Below are 18,301 nucleotides of genomic sequence, written 5' to 3' on the forward strand. Positions count from 1 at the left end.
TTTTTTCTCTCCTTGCTGCAGATGCTCCAAGGTAGGTGCTTGGCAGGTAAAAAAATGCACAATTATAATATCATCTCTGTCTCCTTTTGCACCTCATTCTCGGTCAGGGAGTGACCTTAATCTCGTTAAGCAGGGGTTGGTCTGCACTGCAGCTATCTGTGCTTTGGGGAAACAGCTGAGCTAGCTGATGCTAATAGACCCACCACTCAGCAGAAAATCTCCTCCTCTGCTCTTCAGTACCCCTGGTTAGAAAAGGAACAAAAATCACTGCACAGTGGCTGCAGCTTTTGGCAGTAACTCGGTGGTAGTGGTGAAAGCATGACAGTGAAACACAGATTGTTTGAAAGCCTAACTTTGTTACTGTGGGTCTCTGGTTTTGGTGCCTCAGTCACTCAAAATCATTTCAGAGAAGCTGTGGAGTAAGGGAAGTATTGACAGTTCATAGATGAAGAACTGAAAGGCAATGGACAGCATATTTAAAGCTCTATAGGCACCCAAATCCTACACAAATGGATTTAAACCACCAGCTCCAGGCTGAAGAGAAGAGGAGGCTCCAGGCAGACCTAAGAGCAGCCTGCCAGGACCTGAAGGGGGTACAGAAAGGCTGCAGAGGGACTGTTTGCAAAGGCCTGCAGGGACAGGATGGGGGCAGTGGTTTGAGATGAGAGCAGAGCAGATTGAGATTGGATGTGAGAAACAAGGAGGATGCTGGAACACTGCAACAGGTTGCCCAGGGAGGTGGTTGAGGCCCCATGCCTAGAGATGTTCAACCTTTAAAACACACAAGCTGCAGTATATGTGACAAACACTCCCAGTTCCTCCAGAATTATGTTTATCATGAACTTGATGAATCTCCTTTGGGCTCATACTTCTGCCCTGTAGCACTGCACATTGATTCTGCAGGTCACTTTGATATCTAGAGTTCCTCTGCATAAGCACAACACTTGGACACGCCAGAAAACCCTGAGAGAAACGGGCAGGAAGGTAGCAGGAGCTGTAATGTCCTCCTGCAGCTCCACATTACAAGCTTGTGGGAAATCATGTCATTTCTAACCAGCTTCATGAGCATTTGCAGCTGAGCCTTGCCACTTCTCAGGCCACCATCTCAAGGGCTGGACAAGGCCTTGAGCAAGCTGCTGTAGTGGAGGATGTCCCTGCTGAGTGCAGGGGGTTTGGACTGGATGCCCTTTGGAGGTCCCTTCCAACCCAATCCGTTCTGTGATTCTAAATGCTGCCAAGACTTTGGGCTCCAAGAGAGAAAAGGAAGAAGTAAGTAACTGCTCTTATGCCAGGCCAGTCCCCTAGTAACGAGACTGGGCTCTTCCTACACATGTGCCTATCTACGTGGTGTGTCCCCACGTGTGGAGAGAGCTCACCTTGCAGATCTCTCTTACCCAATTTTAGTTCCTCGTGCACTGGTTTGCTGGATGGGAAATTCAGCTTGTTGTTGGTTGCTCATCCTTTGCTGGAAATGTCACCATGATGATTTATCTGTGCTCTTCTGTGATCCCTCCAGTTGCCCATTCAGAATGAAAGTAAGTCAGCCAGAGCGTGTGAGCACCTCACCAAAGCTGGCAGCTGCAAGTATCACAGAATCACAGAACTGTCAGGGCTGGAAGGGACCTCAAGGATCATCCTGTTCCAACCCCCTGCAATGGGCAGAGATACCTCACACTAGATCAGGTTGCCCAGAGCCACATCCAGCCTGGCCTTAAACACTTCCAGGGATGAGGCTTTCACTACCTCCCTGTGCAACCTGTGCTGCTGTTTCACCACCCTCATACTAAAGAACTTTTCCCTAACACCCAATCTGAATCTACCCACTTCAAGTTTTGCTCCATTCCTACCAGTCCTGTCACTACCTGACACCATAGAAGTCCCTCCCCAGCTTTCCTGTAGCCCCTTCAGATACTGGAAGGTCACAAGAAAGTCTACTTTGAGCCTTCCCTTCTCCAGACTGCACAACCCCAACTCTCTCAGCCTGTCCCCATAGCAGAGCAGCTCCAGCCCTCTGATCATCTTTGTGGCCCTTCTCTGGACACCGTCCAGCACCTCCAGACCTTTCCTGTCCCAGGGGCTCCAGAACTGGGCACAGTGCTCCAGGTGGGGTCTCAGCAGAGCGGTGCAGAGGGGCAGGATCCCCTCCCTTGCCCTGCTGGCCACACTTCTCTTGCTGCAGCCCAGGCTCTGCTTGGCTCTCTGGGCTGCAAGTGCACACTGCTGGCTCATGTTGAGCTTCTCATCCACCAGCACCCCCAAGTCCCTTTCCTCAGGACTGCTCTCAAGCCAGGCACTGCCCAGCCTGTATTAGTGTCTGGGATTGCCCTGACCCAGATGCAGGACCTTGCACTTGGTCTAAGTAACTTCCTTGCTCAGCTGAGTCCAAACCTCAGGCTCCAAGCTGCTGCAGAAATATGACCTTTAAGTTGGTTAAATTGCTGTACAGAGGGAAACTATGTAAACAGGTCACTGGCTTTTATATAGCTGCAGCTGTTGATGTGAGTAGTTGGTGTGGAAAAAGTCTTGTTTTGTTTGGCACAGGGGGAGACTGCATTTGGAAATGGGGTATGAAGTTAATGGCACTAAGCTGCATGATAGGAGTAAAAAGCATGCAGCTGCTTCAAGAGAGCTTAGGGACTTGCACCAGGCTTTTCTGCACCTCCACATTGCTAACCACACAGCAAACATGCAAAGTGCTTTTACTTATGGCCAAGCTGCTCTCCAGACCATTGCCCTTAATTCGTATTTATGTATTGATGATGCTGCTAATTAGGACATTAAACCCATTATGATTTAATGATTAACTGCAGTTAATCCCTTCCAGCTAAATATTTCCATGTTGAGTGTGTTAGGGAGACCATAAAATGGTCCCTAAACAAACTGTGGGGCAGAGATTAACATGCTGGGAAGAAAAAGGGTAACTCTTCAGGCTGGCAAGCTCTGGGCAGGGCTGAGGAGGAAAATTCCTGCTATTAAGCTACACTGGGGTAAAGGAAAGTCATGGAAACATTTAGCATAGCAGGGGAAAAGATGGGAACACTTGAATGTCAAATGGAGTCCAACTGTGTTTAAATGTGTTTAAATCATAGAATCAGAGAATGCCTTAGGTTGGAAGGGACCTTAGAAATTGTGTTTGGATAGGTGTTTAAATAGGAGTGTGCCCAGAGACTGAGAGAGGGGATCCTGCCCCTCTGCTCTACTCTGCTGAGACCTCACCTGCAGGGCTGTGTCCAGCTGTGAAGCCCTCAACACAGGAAGGACATGGACCTGATGGAGAGGTCCAGAGGAGGCCACGATGATGATCAGGAGGTTGCAGCAGCTCTGCTAGGAGGACAGGCTGAGGGAGCTGGGGGTGTTCAGCCTGGAGGAGAGAAGGCTTCAGGCAGAGCTAAGAGCAGCCTGCCAGGACCTGAAGGGGCTACAAGAAGGACTGTTTGCAAAGGCCTGCAGGGACAGGACAAGGGCAATGGTTTGATTGGATGTGAGGAACAAGTTCGCACCAGGAGGGTGCTGGGACACTGCAGCAGGGAGGAAGTTGAGGCCCCATGCCTGGAGATCTTCAAGGCCATGCTGGACAAGGCTGTGAGGAAGCTGCTGTAGTGGAGGATGTCCCTGCTGAGTGCAGAGGACTTGGACTAGATGCCCTTCAGCGGTCCCTTCCAACCCAAACCAGTCTATAGTTCTGTGAATAAGGGATCCAACACAGACCAGGGACAGACCTAGGAGTATGCTATCCCAGCCTCTTTTCCCTGCCCAACCCTCCTTGGCTTCTCAACTCTGTGTGGCAAAAAACCCATGCCCCGAATCCATGATGGGCTTTGGAGGCTTGTGACTGAATTGGATGGCAGTTGGGCTTATGATTTCAGACTCTCTTGGTGAAATACAGGCCCACTCTGACTTCATTCCAAACTAGCGGTGCCTAAGATGAGATGTTACTCATCCCAGAGCTAGTGTGAGACAGAGATTGAGGAGAGCAAGCAAAGAGTGCCATGAATCCTCAGCCTGAGCTTTAAGACAGCAGCAAGGGTCTGTTGGTATGATGCTTGCGTGTCCCATTTACCAACTCTTGGATTCTGCCTTCTGTGTTTCAGGGTCAGGAGCTGACTATCCGTCAGATTGCTCTTCTTGGCTTCAGAGACTTGGTCCTGCTGAAAGTGAAGTTGGAAGAAATTCTCCCCCTGGTCCAGACAAAGCTCCCAGCTTCCATTGTCCAGATGCTGTTAATTCTGCAGGTGGGGAGTCTCTTCTGTCCTTCATCTGACTCATCACCTTGATCCCAGGCAACCAGCAACAGAACAAGGGGACACAGCCTCAAGTTGTGCCAGGGCAGGTCTAGGCTGGATGTTAGGAGGAAGTTGCTGGCAGAGAGAGTGATTGGCATTGGAATGGGCTGCCCAGGGAGGTGGTGGAGGCACCATCCCTGGAGGTGTTGAAGCAAAGCCTGGCTGGGGCACTTAGTGCCATGGTCTGGTTGACTGGCCAGGGCTGGGTGCTAGGTTGGACTGGATGAGCTTGGAGGTCTCTTCCAACCTGGCTGATTCAATGATCTAAACCCTGGAGAATGGGGAGGGTAGAAGGTGTGTTGAAGACAGGACCTGTACTTATTTGAGCAGAAAATGTAGAGCTGAGAGCTGTGTTTGAATGTGCTGAGCTTTTGTGGGAACAGGGAGGATGCCCCTGTGGAAGGTGTGGTTTCTGCTCTGCAACGTTTGTGTCACATTTTCCTGGTACCTCTGCTCCCTAGCTGGGAATAGTCCCAGGACTCCTTTTTCTCACACAAACTTTCATCCCCCGGCTTCTATGAATGCCCCTTTGTGCCCCAGTTCTCCTGGCTTCTCAGCTTTGCAATAACAGGATGAGTTTCCATCAGAGTGGACTTTGGAATTTGAAGGAGCTGTACTGCTGAGTGCCACAGGAGCGTCTCCTTGGCTGCCTGCGAGGCTGAGCAGTGCCTGTAAGAGGAGAAATACCTTCTAGAAGGAAGCAGAATGCAGTACACCTTCCAAAGGCCTCTCCCAAGAGACACAGACCTTCCTGAGGACTGTCCTCTTTACCCACACCTTAAGAGAATGTTTTCCAAGCCTCCCAAATGCAGCCAAGTACACAAGCTGCTTTGGGTTTGGACACTGCCCAGCCTAACAGGCCTGCAAAACATCATACTGCAGGCAACTCTTTGGGCTCCTCTCAATTTGATCTCTTCTCTGCTATACCTTATGAAGAGTGGTGAGGAATCAGACTCACAGGATGTTAAAGGTTAGAAGGCACTTCTAGAGGCACTCCAGTCCAGCCCTCCTGCCAGAGCAGGAGTACCCAGGGCAGGTCACACAGGAACACTTCCAGGTGAGTTTGGAATGTCCCCAGAGAAGGAGACTTAATAACCTCTCTGGGCAGCCTGCTCCAGGCCTCCAGCACCCTCACAGTGACAAAGTTTTCCCTTCTGTTCCCCTGGCACCTCTCCTCCTCCAGCTGGCACCCAGTGCCCCTTGTCCTGTCATTGGACACCCCTGAGCAGAACCTGGTTTCATCCTTCTGACACTGCCCTGCACATCTTTAGCAGCAGCAACGAGGGCAGCCTCCAGGCTACTCTGTGCTAAGCTCCAAGCCCCAGCTCCCTCAGCCTGGCCTCAGAAGAACGAAGCTTTCTGAAGCAGGCTGAGATTTGCTCTGTAGCTGAGCTGATCTGTCCGTATGAGTGCTCACTGCTCCGATGTCCCCAAGTTGCAGAGCTCCATTTCCTTGAAATGTTTGAATCAAAGCAGGTCTCAGAGCAACAGGTTGAAGGAAGAAAAGCTTCCTGAGGCTTTGCAGGAAGTGGAGGCTGTGCACATCTGCTGAAATGACTGCTGCATGGATTGGTGTTATCTGCCATCTTCACAGCCCGAAGCTCAACTGCAGAGCCTGCTGTTCCTGCATGCCTACCTGGGGAAAGAGCAGGGCTCTGTCCAGGTGGTGCAAAGGCTGTGCTGGAAAGAGACATTTCCTCCTAGAGCTGCCCTGCTGGAATGACAATGCTGTAGGCATCAGCACAGCAACAGAGTAATGACAAATCCTCAGTGAGGTCCTACCTTGTACCTTCCTACCTCCTGATTGGTAACAAAAGACAGCTTAACTGCCCAACGTTCACAGAGTTCTGGCTCTGACTTGAACAAGGAGGTGGACCTGGATGGCCCCTGAACCTCTCATCAGGCTTCTCAGCTGTGCTCATCCAGGTGCTCTGCTGATACAAGAAAGAAATGTTGGTCCTGGAGCATATCCAAAGAAGGGCAACAAAGCTGGGGAAGGGTCTGGAGAACAGGGCTGGTGAGAGGCAGCTGAGGGAACTGGGGGTGTTTAGTCTGGAGAGGAGGCGGCTGAGGGGAGAGCTCATTGCACTTTACAGTTGCCTGAAAGGAGGCTGGAGCCAGGTGGGGGTTGGTCTCTTCTCCTTATTAACATGTGATGCAAAGAGAAGCATGGTTTAGGCCCAGCTTTGGCAGCCCTAGAGAATGGTCAAACTCAATGACCATAACCATCTTCTCCAAGCAAACCAAATCTCTGACTCTGTGATATGGCTGGGATGCTGCAGTGCAGGGATGCTCGCCAGTCCTCAGGCCTCACTCAGAACTACGGAGGGATGGTGTTGATTTTTTTCTGTTTGGATTTCAGAGTGTCCATGAACCCAGCGGCCCCACCAAGGGCTACCTACAGCTGGAAGAGCTGGTCAAGCAAGTGGTCTCACCATACCTGGGGTTGTGTGAGGATCACAGCTGCTCTGGCAGCACCTGCTTGCTTGGTAAGACACGCGCAGCGCAGAGGAGCTGTTGTTGAGTGACTGGTGACTGAGGGAACTGTGGCTGCCCCAGCGCTGCACGCACAGGCACAAAGCCTCCCCTCTCACTGGAGACAGCCTGGGTGTTAGAGCTGCCTGGGCTCGTGTGTGCTGGGGGAGAAGCTGGACAGGAGCCAGCAGTGGGCATTGGCAGCCCAGAAGGCAAATGGCAGCTTGGGCTGCATCCAAAGCAGCATGGCCAGAGATAGAGGGCATCCTGTCCCTCTGCTCTGCTCCACTGAGACCTCACCAGCAGGGCTAGGTCCAGCTCTGGAGCCCTCAACAGAGGAAGGACATGGACCTGATGGAGAGACTCCAGAGGAGGCTACAAAGACGATCAGGGAGCTTGAGCAGCTCTGCTAGGAGGACAGGTCAAGGGAGCTGATCTAGTGGGGGATGTCCCTGCTGACTGCTGGGAAGTTAGACCTTTGGAGATCCCTTCCTGGCCTAACCATTCTGTCATTCCAGCTTGCTGTGGCTCAAGCTGCAGATGGCTTCTCAAGGGTATGGTTACCATTATCAGCCTGAGAAATTCTTTGCACATCCTGCTGAGCACCAAATGAGCCATTCTGGGTGAATGTGTTCCTGGCAGAAGCAAGCTGAAGTGTTGTCATAGCTTGGCTGCTGCCAGTGGTGGAGTTTTGGCTGCTCCCCAGACCCTGCCTGCAACAATCTAGTTTGTTTGCTGCTTTTCTGACTGATGCAAGCTTCCAAAAGTCTTTTATCACCCTCGGTGATGAGTGCTTTGTGTTGTGTTTCTCTGTTTCTTATGGTCTGCATAGAATCACAGAAACACAGAATCAGTCTGGTTGGAGAAGTCCTTTGGATCATCCAGTCCAACCATTCTCTAACTCTACCAAGGCTCTCTGAAACACCTCTGGGGTGGGGATTCAACCACCTCCCTGCGCAGCCTCTTCCAGTGCTTTCTTCTGATATCCAGCCTAAACCTCCCCTGCTGCAACTTGAAGACAACTCCTCTCATCCCGTTACTTGCAGCTAGGGAGAATGGACCAGGCCCCACTTGGCTCCAGCCTCCCTTCAGGGAGCTGTAGGGACCCAGAATTGCTCCCCTCAGCCTCCTTTTCTCCACACTAAACACCCCCAGCTCCCTCAGCTGCTCCTCCCCGGCCCTGTTCTCCAGCCCCTTCACCAGCTTCATTTCCCTTCTCTGGACTTGCTTCAGCCCCTCAGTGTCCTTCTGAGAGTGAGGGTCCCAAATCTGAATCCAGTACTCAAGCTGTGGCCTCACCATTGCTGAGTACAGGGGCAGTCATGGTGAAAATATTTAGGGTTGGCCCAGATATTTTCTGTGATTCTGCAAGGGCTTTTGACTTTGATATGAGCCCCTGCTCTTCTTTGAGGGTGAAGAGAAGCAGAGAGGTAGGGAACAGCTTTATCAGCTGCTCCAAGATAGATCACACCAGGTGTTCAGCACCATCTGCCAAGGCTGCATAGAGGGAGAGAGCAGGTGAGTAGTAATGCTGCCTGCTTGCCCCTGCAGCAAGGCAAGCCACAGCCTCAGCTCCTCTCTGTTCTTAAAGCTCTCAGTGTCAGATGGAGATGGTGCTTGGTGACCCGGGGCTGGAGAATGCATCTGCCTGCACAGTTTAAAGCCAGACATGTTTTCCCCTTCATCTTTCCACCACCCATCCACTAAGCATCCAAGACCCTACATCCTTCAATGCTGTGTCACCACCTTCACCCGTGCTCTGCAAGCACTGCCTTCCCCTTTGCAGCCCTTCACTGGGCTGTTGGGTGTCTAGTCCCAAAGCCAGACATGTGTTAGAGTGGGTCGTGCTGCAGCAGCATCAGGAATTTGCTGTTGGTGCCAGCTAGTGGCATCTCCTGGGAGACAATTTCCAGAGAAAGGGAGGGGAGCTCAAGTCCTCACTGAATGTTTCTTTGGGGATTTGTGTGACTTCAGTGTCACTGATATTAGTGAACTTGCACGACAGACATCCTACTCAGCTCTCACTCTCCTGGGCAAGAGAATCATAGAATCATAGAATCATAGGACCAGCCAGGTTGGAAGAGAGCTCCAAGATCATCCAGTCCAACCTAGCACCCAGCCCTGTCCAATCAACCAGACTATGGCACTAAGTGCCTCATCCAGGCTTTGCTTCAAGACCTCCAGGCACAGTGACTCCACCGCCTCCCTGGGCAGCCCATTCCAATGCCAATCACTCTCTCTGCCAACAACTTCCTCCTAACATCCAGCCTAGACCTGCCCTGGCACAACTTGAGACTGTGTCCCCTTGTTCTGTTGCTGGTTGGCTGGCAGAAGAGACCAACTCCACCTGGCTACAGCCTCCCTTCAGATAGTTGTAGACAGCAATGAGCTCTGCCCTGAGCCTCCTCTTCTGCAGGCTACACACCCCCAGCTCCCTCAGCCACTCTTCACAGGGCTCTGCTCCAGGCCCCTCACCAGCTTCATTGCCCTTCTCTGGATACATTCCAGTACCTCAAGGTCTCTCTTGAGTTGAGGAGCCCAGAACTGGACACGGCACTCAAGGTGTGGCCTGACCAGTGCTGAGTAGAGAGGCAGAATAACCTCCCTTGTCCTGCTGCCCACACTGCTCCTGATGCAGGCCAGGATGCCACTGGCTCTCTTGGCCACCTGGGCACACTGCTGGCTCAGCTTCAGCTGCTGTCTACCAGTACCCCCAGGTCCCTTTCTGCCTGGCTGCTCTCCAGCCATTTTATCCCCAACCCGTGGCACTGCTTGGGGAGCAGTAACTATCAGGATGCTGAAGGAAGTTCCTTTGCTGTGCTCATTACTTTTCGGCTCACTTCTCTTGTGAGCAGCTGCACCGTCGCCTTACAGCAGGATGGGAAGTGGCTCCTTGCTGGGGCAGAGGCAGAACTCCTTTCCAAATCCCCTGGCAGGGTGAACATCTGGTGGTACTTTGTGTTCCCCAGGGCCAGCCCAGCAGTTCAGCCAATGCTCTGCCAGCGCCCTGCTGCTGACCGCTGCTTTCTTTCTCTTGCAGAGAGGCGGCACTCCAGGTCCCGCCCGAAGACCGGAGCGCTGAGTTACTCATCCCAGGTGGTGTCCAGCAGGCAGCCCAGCGAGACGCCCCTGACCCCACTGACAGAGCAGGAGGGGGAGGCCTACCTGGAGAAGTGTGGCAGCATCCGTCGCCACACCGTCGCTAACGCCCATTCGGACATCCAGCTGCTGGCCGTGGCCTCCATGATGCACACGGGAATGGTGGCCGAGGAGCCGGACAGCGCCGACAAACGCCTCCTCCTGCAGCCCGGTTTTAGCCACAGGCAGTGCTCCAGCGAGCCCAGTATTGCTGATGGGCCAGAGGCAGGCCTGGCAGCAGGCAGGCAGGAGCCCGCGGAGCTGAGCTGCACGTTGGTCAGCTAGAAGAAGGCTCGAGAGGAGAGAGCTGGGCAGTGCCGTGTCGTCGCTGCTGGGAAGGGAAGACAAGTGGGAGCTCTGCTCGTGTCGGTGAAATGGCTGGGGAGGACCTCATGTCTTCTGGGCAGTGCTCTCCAGATTTCTTTTTCTTGCCTGTTTGGGCTCATTCTTGGTGTGGAGATACCAGGCTGCTCCTGAAGGCGAGCTGAGGGCTGCAAAGGTTCCACTGTTGAATAGCACATGTTGAATAGCCTTCTGTGAGCTTTCTTCCTCCACTGCTGCAAACACAGCCTCAGGTTTTTCTCTGGTTCCTTGGTAGGATGCAAATTGGCCTCTTTCTGCTTTTCTCTGCCTTTCCCAGCTTTCTGCTGCTTGTTTGCTCTTGGTTCCTGTCGCAGAGAGCTGGGTGCTAGACATTCTCTTTGCTTCTGGGGCGGTTGTGGCGGAGGGGACTGCATTTTTCTCTTGCAGTGGAACTCAGGGAGGAAAGCATTTGCATCCTGCTCAGGTGGCTTGTGAGAGAAGATCCTTGGGTTTGTCCTCCCACCGACATGGATGAAAAGTCCAAATCTAAAGAAATCAGACTTGGTTTTGTTGCCCAGACCTGAAGAGGACTGAGTACATGTGGGGTTCCCGATGAGGACTTCATATGTGTTTCATTTGGTTGCAGTCATCTTTAGTGGGGGGCATTGTGTAAATGGGGTGCAAAAGGAGGGGTGGGGTTTTAAATGGAGGACAAAATACAGTCCTATGCATCCTTGCGTTTGGCACCAATTCGCTTTCAGTTCTTCAGTGGTGGTAGACTGCAGCGAAAGGAAAAGTCTCGATGGATTCCCTTGGGAAGGAGACTCCAGGCAAAGTCTGCAGCTGTGCAGGAGACATCAAGGTGCTTCTTAGCACTGGGCTGTCACAATTCCAGATGGGAGGTGCCAAGCAGGGTTTCATCCTTGGGCTGTTCTGGTACTTCTAGCACTTGTGCATTTCATAAAACCATAGAATGGTTTGGGTTGGAAAGGACCTCCAAAGGTCATTCAGTCCTACTCCTCTGCACTCAGCAGGGACATCTTCCCCTAGAGCAGGTTGCTCACAGCTTTATCCAGCCTCACCTTGCAGATCTCCAGGCATGGGACCTCAACTCCCTCCCTAGGAAACCTGTTGCAGTGTCCCAGCACCCTCCTGGTGCAGAACTTGTTCCTCACATCCGATCTCAATCTGCTCTGCTCTCATTTCAAACCATTTCAAGGCCAGGTTCTGCCGCCCAGGCGTGCTTGTGTTGAAAAGCAGAGATTGAGTTGTGCTGGCTGCCTGCTCCTTGGAGTCCAGCAGAGGCCAGGGAGATGCAGCTTCAAGCAGTCTTTCCTTCAGGTGGACTCCAGGACAAGTTCCCCTCCTATTCATAAGCTGGACTGACCAGGCCAACTCATTCATTGCCATCTGCCCCAGGGCAGCTGTGGATCCTGGTGGAGCTTCAGAATCACTCTGGTAGACAGCCAGAGCTAGCAGACCATGCTGGTCTCATCTTGGCACAGGACCTCTGTGTGGGGCAGATGATGGCAGCCTGCTCAAGAGGCATTTCTTGCAGAATCACAGAATGGTTTGGGTTGGTTGGAAAGCCCTTTCAGATAGAGTCCAACCTTTAACTCTACCCGGGCTGGTGCTAACCCATAGCCCTCAGCACCAACACCTCTGCCTCTTGGAAACACCTCCAGGGACAGGGATTCAACCACCTCCCTGGGCAGGTTGAGAACCCTTTTCAGCAGCCCCTTGCAGTGATCTAAAGCCTTGCCTTGGTCACAGTGGGGCCTGTGACCTTTCTTGATTACACATTTTAAAGGGTTTTAAGGAAGTGACCAACCTGCAGCATTTCAGTTTGCTCTCATGAGTGCTCTTCTTCCTGTTCTGTAACCCATCTGCTTGCTGCAGGTACTCCAACATGTGCCTTAGTGAGCAGTGCCCTCTATCAGAGGGAAAGTTAGAAGGATTTCTTTATTTCCTGACCTGTTCTTGCATGGTCTTTAGAGCTGACAGGCATCCAGCCCTGGTTTTAACTTGAATTTCTGTTGTGGATGTATCATTGGAATTATTTGGATTTTGTGTCTGTTCTTTCACAAAACTTTGCACTGAGCCTCTCCAAACCATGCACTTCCCAAGATGTTTTGGGTTTGAAGGAGAATTAAAGCTGCTGACCTAACTTTTGTTAACTGAAGGGAAAAGAAAATAGCCTCTTCTGTAAACCACACACTGAAGGTCTAGGTCATGAGCATCATTTTTACAGACCTAGAGGGCCACTCTCTGCTGCTGCTGTTCTTTGCTTGCCAAGGTTTAGGCCACTGGAAGTGAAGAGTAAAATCTCTGTCCCCAGGGCAGAGCTGCAGTGTGAGACACATTTGGATTTTTGTAGAGTTATAGAATAGTTTTGGTTGGAAAAGACCTCCAAGTGCAACCATTGACCCAACACCACCACAGCCATCAAACCATGTTCCCAAGTGCCACACCCAGAGGTTTCTTGAACACTTGCAGGCATGGTGACTTCACCACCTCCCTCCCTGGTCAGCCTCTTCCGATCCCTGACCACTTTCATAGCAAAGATTTTTTTTCCTCATCTCCAGCCTAACCCTCCCCTGGCATAATTTCAGGCCATCTCCTCTTGTCCTGTCACCTGATGCTAGGGAGAAGCTGCCCTGCCTTGGCTGTCTGCACTTGAGGCAGAGAAGAAGCTTTGTGAACAGAGGTGCCACATGCACTGAACAGACCTTCTCTAGGGCACTGGCCAGAGTAACACAAGGTGATGGCATCCTTGCTGAGCAGGTCCTTGGCAAAGGGTTGAGACTCCTGGGAATGCAGTAGGATGAAGCCCCAAGCTCTTTCCAGGTGCATCTCCAGCAGTGTTGGCCTCACATCCAGACAATGCTGACCCGCACAGATTCTGCCTTGAAATGGCACCAGCCTGTTCTGTGTTTCACCTTGTGCTCATCACGAGTGTCCCTAGTGCCCCAGGATCCAGAGCCACAGCAGCCTTCCAGCTAAGCTGCAGCAGAGGCTGACTCTGTTCCCACCTCTTGATGCTGCTCACCAGGGCACTTTTTCTACCTCTGTCTGACTCTCTGCCCTGCTGTTACCACCTGAAAAGGAGATGATGATATTCTGGGTTCTAGTCTGGGGTTTCACCTCTGCACTGCTCACCATGTCACATAGCCATGACAGAGGCACAGGGCAGCTCTAATCTCATGGGCATCTGAGGTCTAACACCCCTCATGGTCATCTGCTTGAGAAGACCTCCTGGGAGAGCTGTCAGAGGGGCAGAAGAGATCTCTCTGGCCACCTCCCCAAGTCTGTTGCCTTTGAATTGAGAAGTACCAAAGGGAGTCCCTGTCCAGCACCCCGAGTCTCTCTGCAGTCTCCTCAAGGTCAGGGATCAATTGCCCAGGCCTGTACACTTCTGCCTGGCACTTCCCGAGGGGGCCTGAGCACAAAACTGCCCTTTCCCCTACATCCCCCATAGGTATGCAGCAAGTTTGCAGTGCCAGCAAGAAGAGTTTCCGCAGTTTCCAGCTAGGTGGGAAGCAACCTGGGTGATTTTTTTTGTCTTCTGTCATAGCCAACTGCCTCTGCTCTGCCTTGGTGTGGCCACACCTGGAGTATTCCATCCAGTTCTGGGCTCTCCAGTTCAAGACAGATGGGCAACTACTGGAGAGAGTCCAGTGGAGGCTCCAAAGATGCTGAGGGGCTTGGAGCATCTCTGTGACCAGGAAAGGCTGAGAGCCCTGGGGCTGCTGAGGCTGGAGAAGGGCAGCCTGAGAGGGCATCTGAGCAATGCTCAGCAAGAGATAAAGGACCTGTGGGGTCAAGAGGCTGGGGCCAGGCTCTTTTCATTAGTACCCAGCAACAAGATAAAGGGCAATAGGCACAAAGTGGAACATAGGAGGTGTCTCTTAGACACGAGAGAAACTCCTGTACTTTGATAGTGCCAGAGCTCTGGAGTAGGCTGCCCAGAGAGGTTGTGGAGTCTCCTTCTCTGGAGCCTTTCCAAACTCAGGGATTCACAGCTTGCATGTCTTCGAAAGGACTCTGCTGGAAGCAAGTCAAACCTGTTTTGCCACTACCGTTTGCCTCCCCCGTTACAGGGTCCAGAGTGAGGCGAGGGAGCAGACAGTGCAGGTAAGTCTGGCTGGGGGTGGAAGAATCAAGCCCCATGCCTCACATAACCCAAGACATGTCACTGCCTTTTGGGGAATGTATCTGCAGCTTACCTGCTGCACAGCACTTTGATTGGCTACACTCCTGATGCTTTCTGCCAGTGGACAGTTTTGTTTTCATGACAGAATGAAGGGAGGATGATTGGGAGCAGTGCACAGTTGGATAGTGGGTTCCTGACTGCGGCCAGAACGCGTTCCCGTCCTGCGTGCAGCGGCGACAGCCCTAGTTCACAGCGGCCGCCTGCTTTCAGCAGCGCAGCTCATCACAGCTCCACAGCTCTTTCTCCCTTTCCCTCTGTTTGGACTGCCGCTTACCATTGTGGGTTTTTTCCCTTGGGATTACCAACGGTGGTTTCGGAAGCATCTTCATACAGGGGCAGTTCCTCTGGGTGGCGGCGCAGTGGTCTGCCCGAGTTCATTTCGGCTACTTCTCCGCTGGCTTAGATGGGGTTTAGCAGTGCTCAGTGAGGTCGAGGGGTCCGCCTTGTGACCAAATGCGGTACTGCACCTTCCGCGGTCATGCTGCTGTCTGTTGTTCCCCCAGATCTCCCAGTTCTGTTTTTCCCTAGATTGGGTACTACTGTGTTATAAACACCCTTTGTGTAAATACTTACCATCTACCGGACACACGAACCAAATGAATAAGCTCCGAGGAGGGGGGGAGGGAGGGGAAATGCTATTTAATGAATAACAATTCATATTTAAGTTCCTTTCTTCTGCTTATTAATTTTCATAAACCGTAGCATTTCAAGTACCCTCAAATATCACCTTGTCCAACCCTCCCTGCAGTCATCAGGAACACCTGCACCTCGATTAGGCTGCGGGAGGAAGGAGCAGAGCAGACATCAGCACCCAGTGCCTGCAGAGACCCCCAGGGAGTCCCGTGCAGACCATGCTAGCCCCACCCATCTCGTTCCCTAGCCAGGAGCTGCAGGTGAGGCAGAGCTGGGAGCTGCTGCTCAGGAAGGCTTCAGGTGCCTCCACCATGCTCCTGTCCCTGGTGCAGAGCAGGGCCACCACTGCGCGGCTGGTGCCGGCCCCACCCGCTCTGGCCAGCACGGCGCTGTCGGTGCCGAGCGCAGCGCAAGCCGAGCACGGCGCTGCTGCTGCCGTGCCGCCGCCAGTGCGCCACTGCCAGCCTGCCTGCGGCCCTCCGGGCGCCGCTCCCCGGCTCCCTGCGCTGCCGTGGCTCTTGGTGGTCCCCCTGGGGAGTGGAAGCAGGGAGGGAGTTTGCGTACTGTGAGCCACAGCTGCTGCCAGCTCCCAGCGAGAAAGCCGCTGCGAGCCAGGCGGGGCTGTCCTTGCGTGCCCTGGGGCTGCAGCCGCCGGCTCCCGCAGCCGCCGGCTCCCGCAGCCGAGAGCCGCTGGCGGGCAGAGCCTCGTTTCGGGTGCTGCCCCGCATCAGCTCTGCCCTGCTGCCTGACCGGGTCTGGTCCGGCTGTTTCAAGGCCTTGGCAAAGGGCGCTTTGCCCACCCGCTCCCAGGGACAGAGGGCAGGGCTGGAAAGTGTTGTAGTGCTGGACACTGCAGTGGGACCGGAGGGCCTGGCTGACAGCAGGTAGAGCTGGGGCTTCTTGAGCCTGGGTGGCTGAAATGAGCCCCTGCTAATGCTCATGACTAGTGGGGACCTCTTGAGTGCTTCAGCTTGGAATTTGCGCGGTCCTAACTTCTGCTGCCGTGTGTGCTGGTGTGGTCTGCCAGCCCCGGGCTTGGCTGTGCTCAGCCCAGAGTCTGGTAACGGCGGGTGGAGATCAGCCTGGAGCTGAAATACAGGAGCTGTGTAAGGGATGCAGGGAGAGGAGCTATGGAGAAAAGGGCTGTGGAGTAAAGGCATGAGCATGGCAAAACCTCTGCCTGTTTGTTCCTGGCCATCACGTTTGAGCTCCCCTGACCCAGGCTTCTCCTGTGCAACGAACTCTGCTTTGCCTTGGAATGGCCCTGTGCTGCCTGCACTGGGTACAGTGCCTGAGATCTCTCTGGGTCTTGCTCTAGAAGGGAAAATAGAGTGAAATAATCACATGGGAATGTCTCCCTGGAAAAATGGGGGGGTGAGCAAGTTGGTCTTTGCTGATGTGAGGCTGGTGAAGGGGAGTGGTGGCTGGGAAGAGCTGCAGGTCACCACCTTGCCCTGCCATTCCCTCTCTCAGTTCATTACTGTCCCAGCTATGTAGCAACGTAAGGTACATAAGGAAGAAAACAATCAGCAATGAGGTAAAAAAGTAGGGTGAGAGGAGGATGAGCCCAGGTGGTGCTCATGCTGAAGGCACCCCTGAGGTGGAAGGTCCAAATTATACCTAGAATACATATCTATCAAATGCCCTAAACTCCTACCTGAGTACCCACCTTGGTGTGCTCTCCCCCCCACTCTGCTGCTTCTTCCCAGGTGGAAGAAGTGCAGGAGAGTGGACAAAAGCCATGTGGCCTCTCAGTCTATCACAGACACCATACTTGGCCTTGTTTTGCAGCCTGCTTTGTGTTTTGGTAAGCACAGGTCACAGATGCTGGGCATGTGCATCTCCCTTTTTTTGAGAAATAACTGAGGGTTGGTTCTAGGAATGTATTTATCTGTTGCTGTTGGTCAAAGATGCTCATCAAAATGCTTACGACCTACCAAACTTGTTTGTTTGCTGCTGCTGCTGCCTTACTTTTGTTTGCTATCTGTTTGCCTTTGGTGCCATGACACTTTGCAGGGCACATAGCTGGAGAACTGCCTCCCCACAGCCCTGACTGTGGAACTAGTATGTTTGCAGATGACACCAAGCTAGGAGCAGCTGTGGATCTGTTGGAGGGCAGGAGAGCCCTGCAGAGGGACCTGGCCAGGCTGGATGGGCGGGCAGAGGCCAATGGGATGAGATTGAACAAGGCCAAGTGCAGGGTTCTGCACTTTGGCCACAACAACCCCAAGCAGCACTACAGGCTGGGGCCAGAGTGGCTGAGAGCAGCCAGAGAAAAAGGGACCTGGGGGTGCTGATAGAGAGTAGCTGAAGCTGAGCCAGCAGTGTGCCCAGGTGGCCAAGAGAGCCAATGGCATCCTGGCCTGCATCAGGAGCAGTGTGGGCAGCAGGACAAGGGAGGTTATTCTGCCCCTGTACTCAGCACTGCTCAGGCCACACCTTGAGTGCCGTGTCCAGTTCTGGGCCCCTCAATTCAAGGGAGATGCTGAGGTGCTGGAAGGTGTCCAGAGAAGGGCAACAAAGCTGGTGAGGGGCCTGGAGCATAAACCCTATGAGGAGAGGCTGAGGGAGCTGGGGGTGTGCAGCCTGGAGGAGGCTCAGGGCAGAGCTCATTGCTGTCTACAGCTACCTGAAGGGAGGCTGTAGCCAGGTGGGGTTGGGCTCTTCTGCCAGGCAACCAGCGACAGAACAAGGGGACACAGTCTCAAGCTGTGCCAGGGGAGGTCTGGGCTGGATGTTAGGAGGAAGTTGTTGGCAGAGAGAGTGATTGGCATTGGAATGGGCTGCCCAGGGAGGTGGTGGAGTCACCATCCCTGGAGGTATTCAAGCAAAGCCTGGCTGGGGCACTTAGTGCCATGGTCTGGTTGACTGGACAGGGCTGGATGCTAGGTTGGGCTGGATGATCTTGGAAGTCTCTTCCAACCTGGTTGATTCTATGATCAAAGAGAAGCCAAACAACTGGGGCCTCTATCAAGAGATGGGGCTGTCGATAAAGAACTGGGGAGGCTTGGTGGCACATAGACACCTTGGACCCACCTTATTGCCTCCATTACCACTCCAAAGAGGACATGATTTACCACCCTCTAAAGTGGGCAACTATGGAGCAGGGGATTATATGTGTTTTAAGGCAAATGGCTGTGCAAAAAGTAACTTATGGCAATGGCCAACTGCCTTTTGGGCCCTGATGATGTACATATGAAACCAGCTCTCTTAAAGAACCTCACTCAAGGTGCCCCTTCTACACACACCCCCACAC

The 18,301-nt window shown here is 53.0% G+C and overlaps 1 protein-coding gene across 4 annotated transcripts in view; it reads left to right on the top strand.

Annotated features, from left to right (window-relative positions):
• The window catches only part of PRR5L (proline rich 5 like), a 44,645-nt gene extending 32,229 nt beyond the window's left edge, over positions 1-12,416 (top strand). For 3 of the 4 annotated variants that reach the window (XM_064152370.1, XM_064152376.1, XM_064152384.1), the window contains 3 exons: positions 4,092-4,232; positions 6,646-6,772; positions 9,799-12,416. In XM_064152370.1, the coding sequence (XP_064008440.1) occupies positions 4,092-4,232; positions 6,646-6,772; positions 9,799-10,181 (651 nt within the window). In that variant the 3' untranslated portion in view covers positions 10,182-12,416. The remainder of the gene's footprint in view (positions 1-4,091; positions 4,233-6,645; positions 6,773-9,798) is intronic. The other variant, XM_064152393.1, reaches the window with a different exon arrangement.
• Positions 12,417-18,301: the final 5,885 nt, after the last annotated feature.

The sequence above is a fragment of the Pogoniulus pusillus genome, chromosome 1, assembly GCF_015220805.1.
Source record: "Pogoniulus pusillus isolate bPogPus1 chromosome 1, bPogPus1.pri, whole genome shotgun sequence".
Classification (NCBI taxonomy): Eukaryota; Metazoa; Chordata; class Aves; order Piciformes; family Lybiidae; genus Pogoniulus; species Pogoniulus pusillus.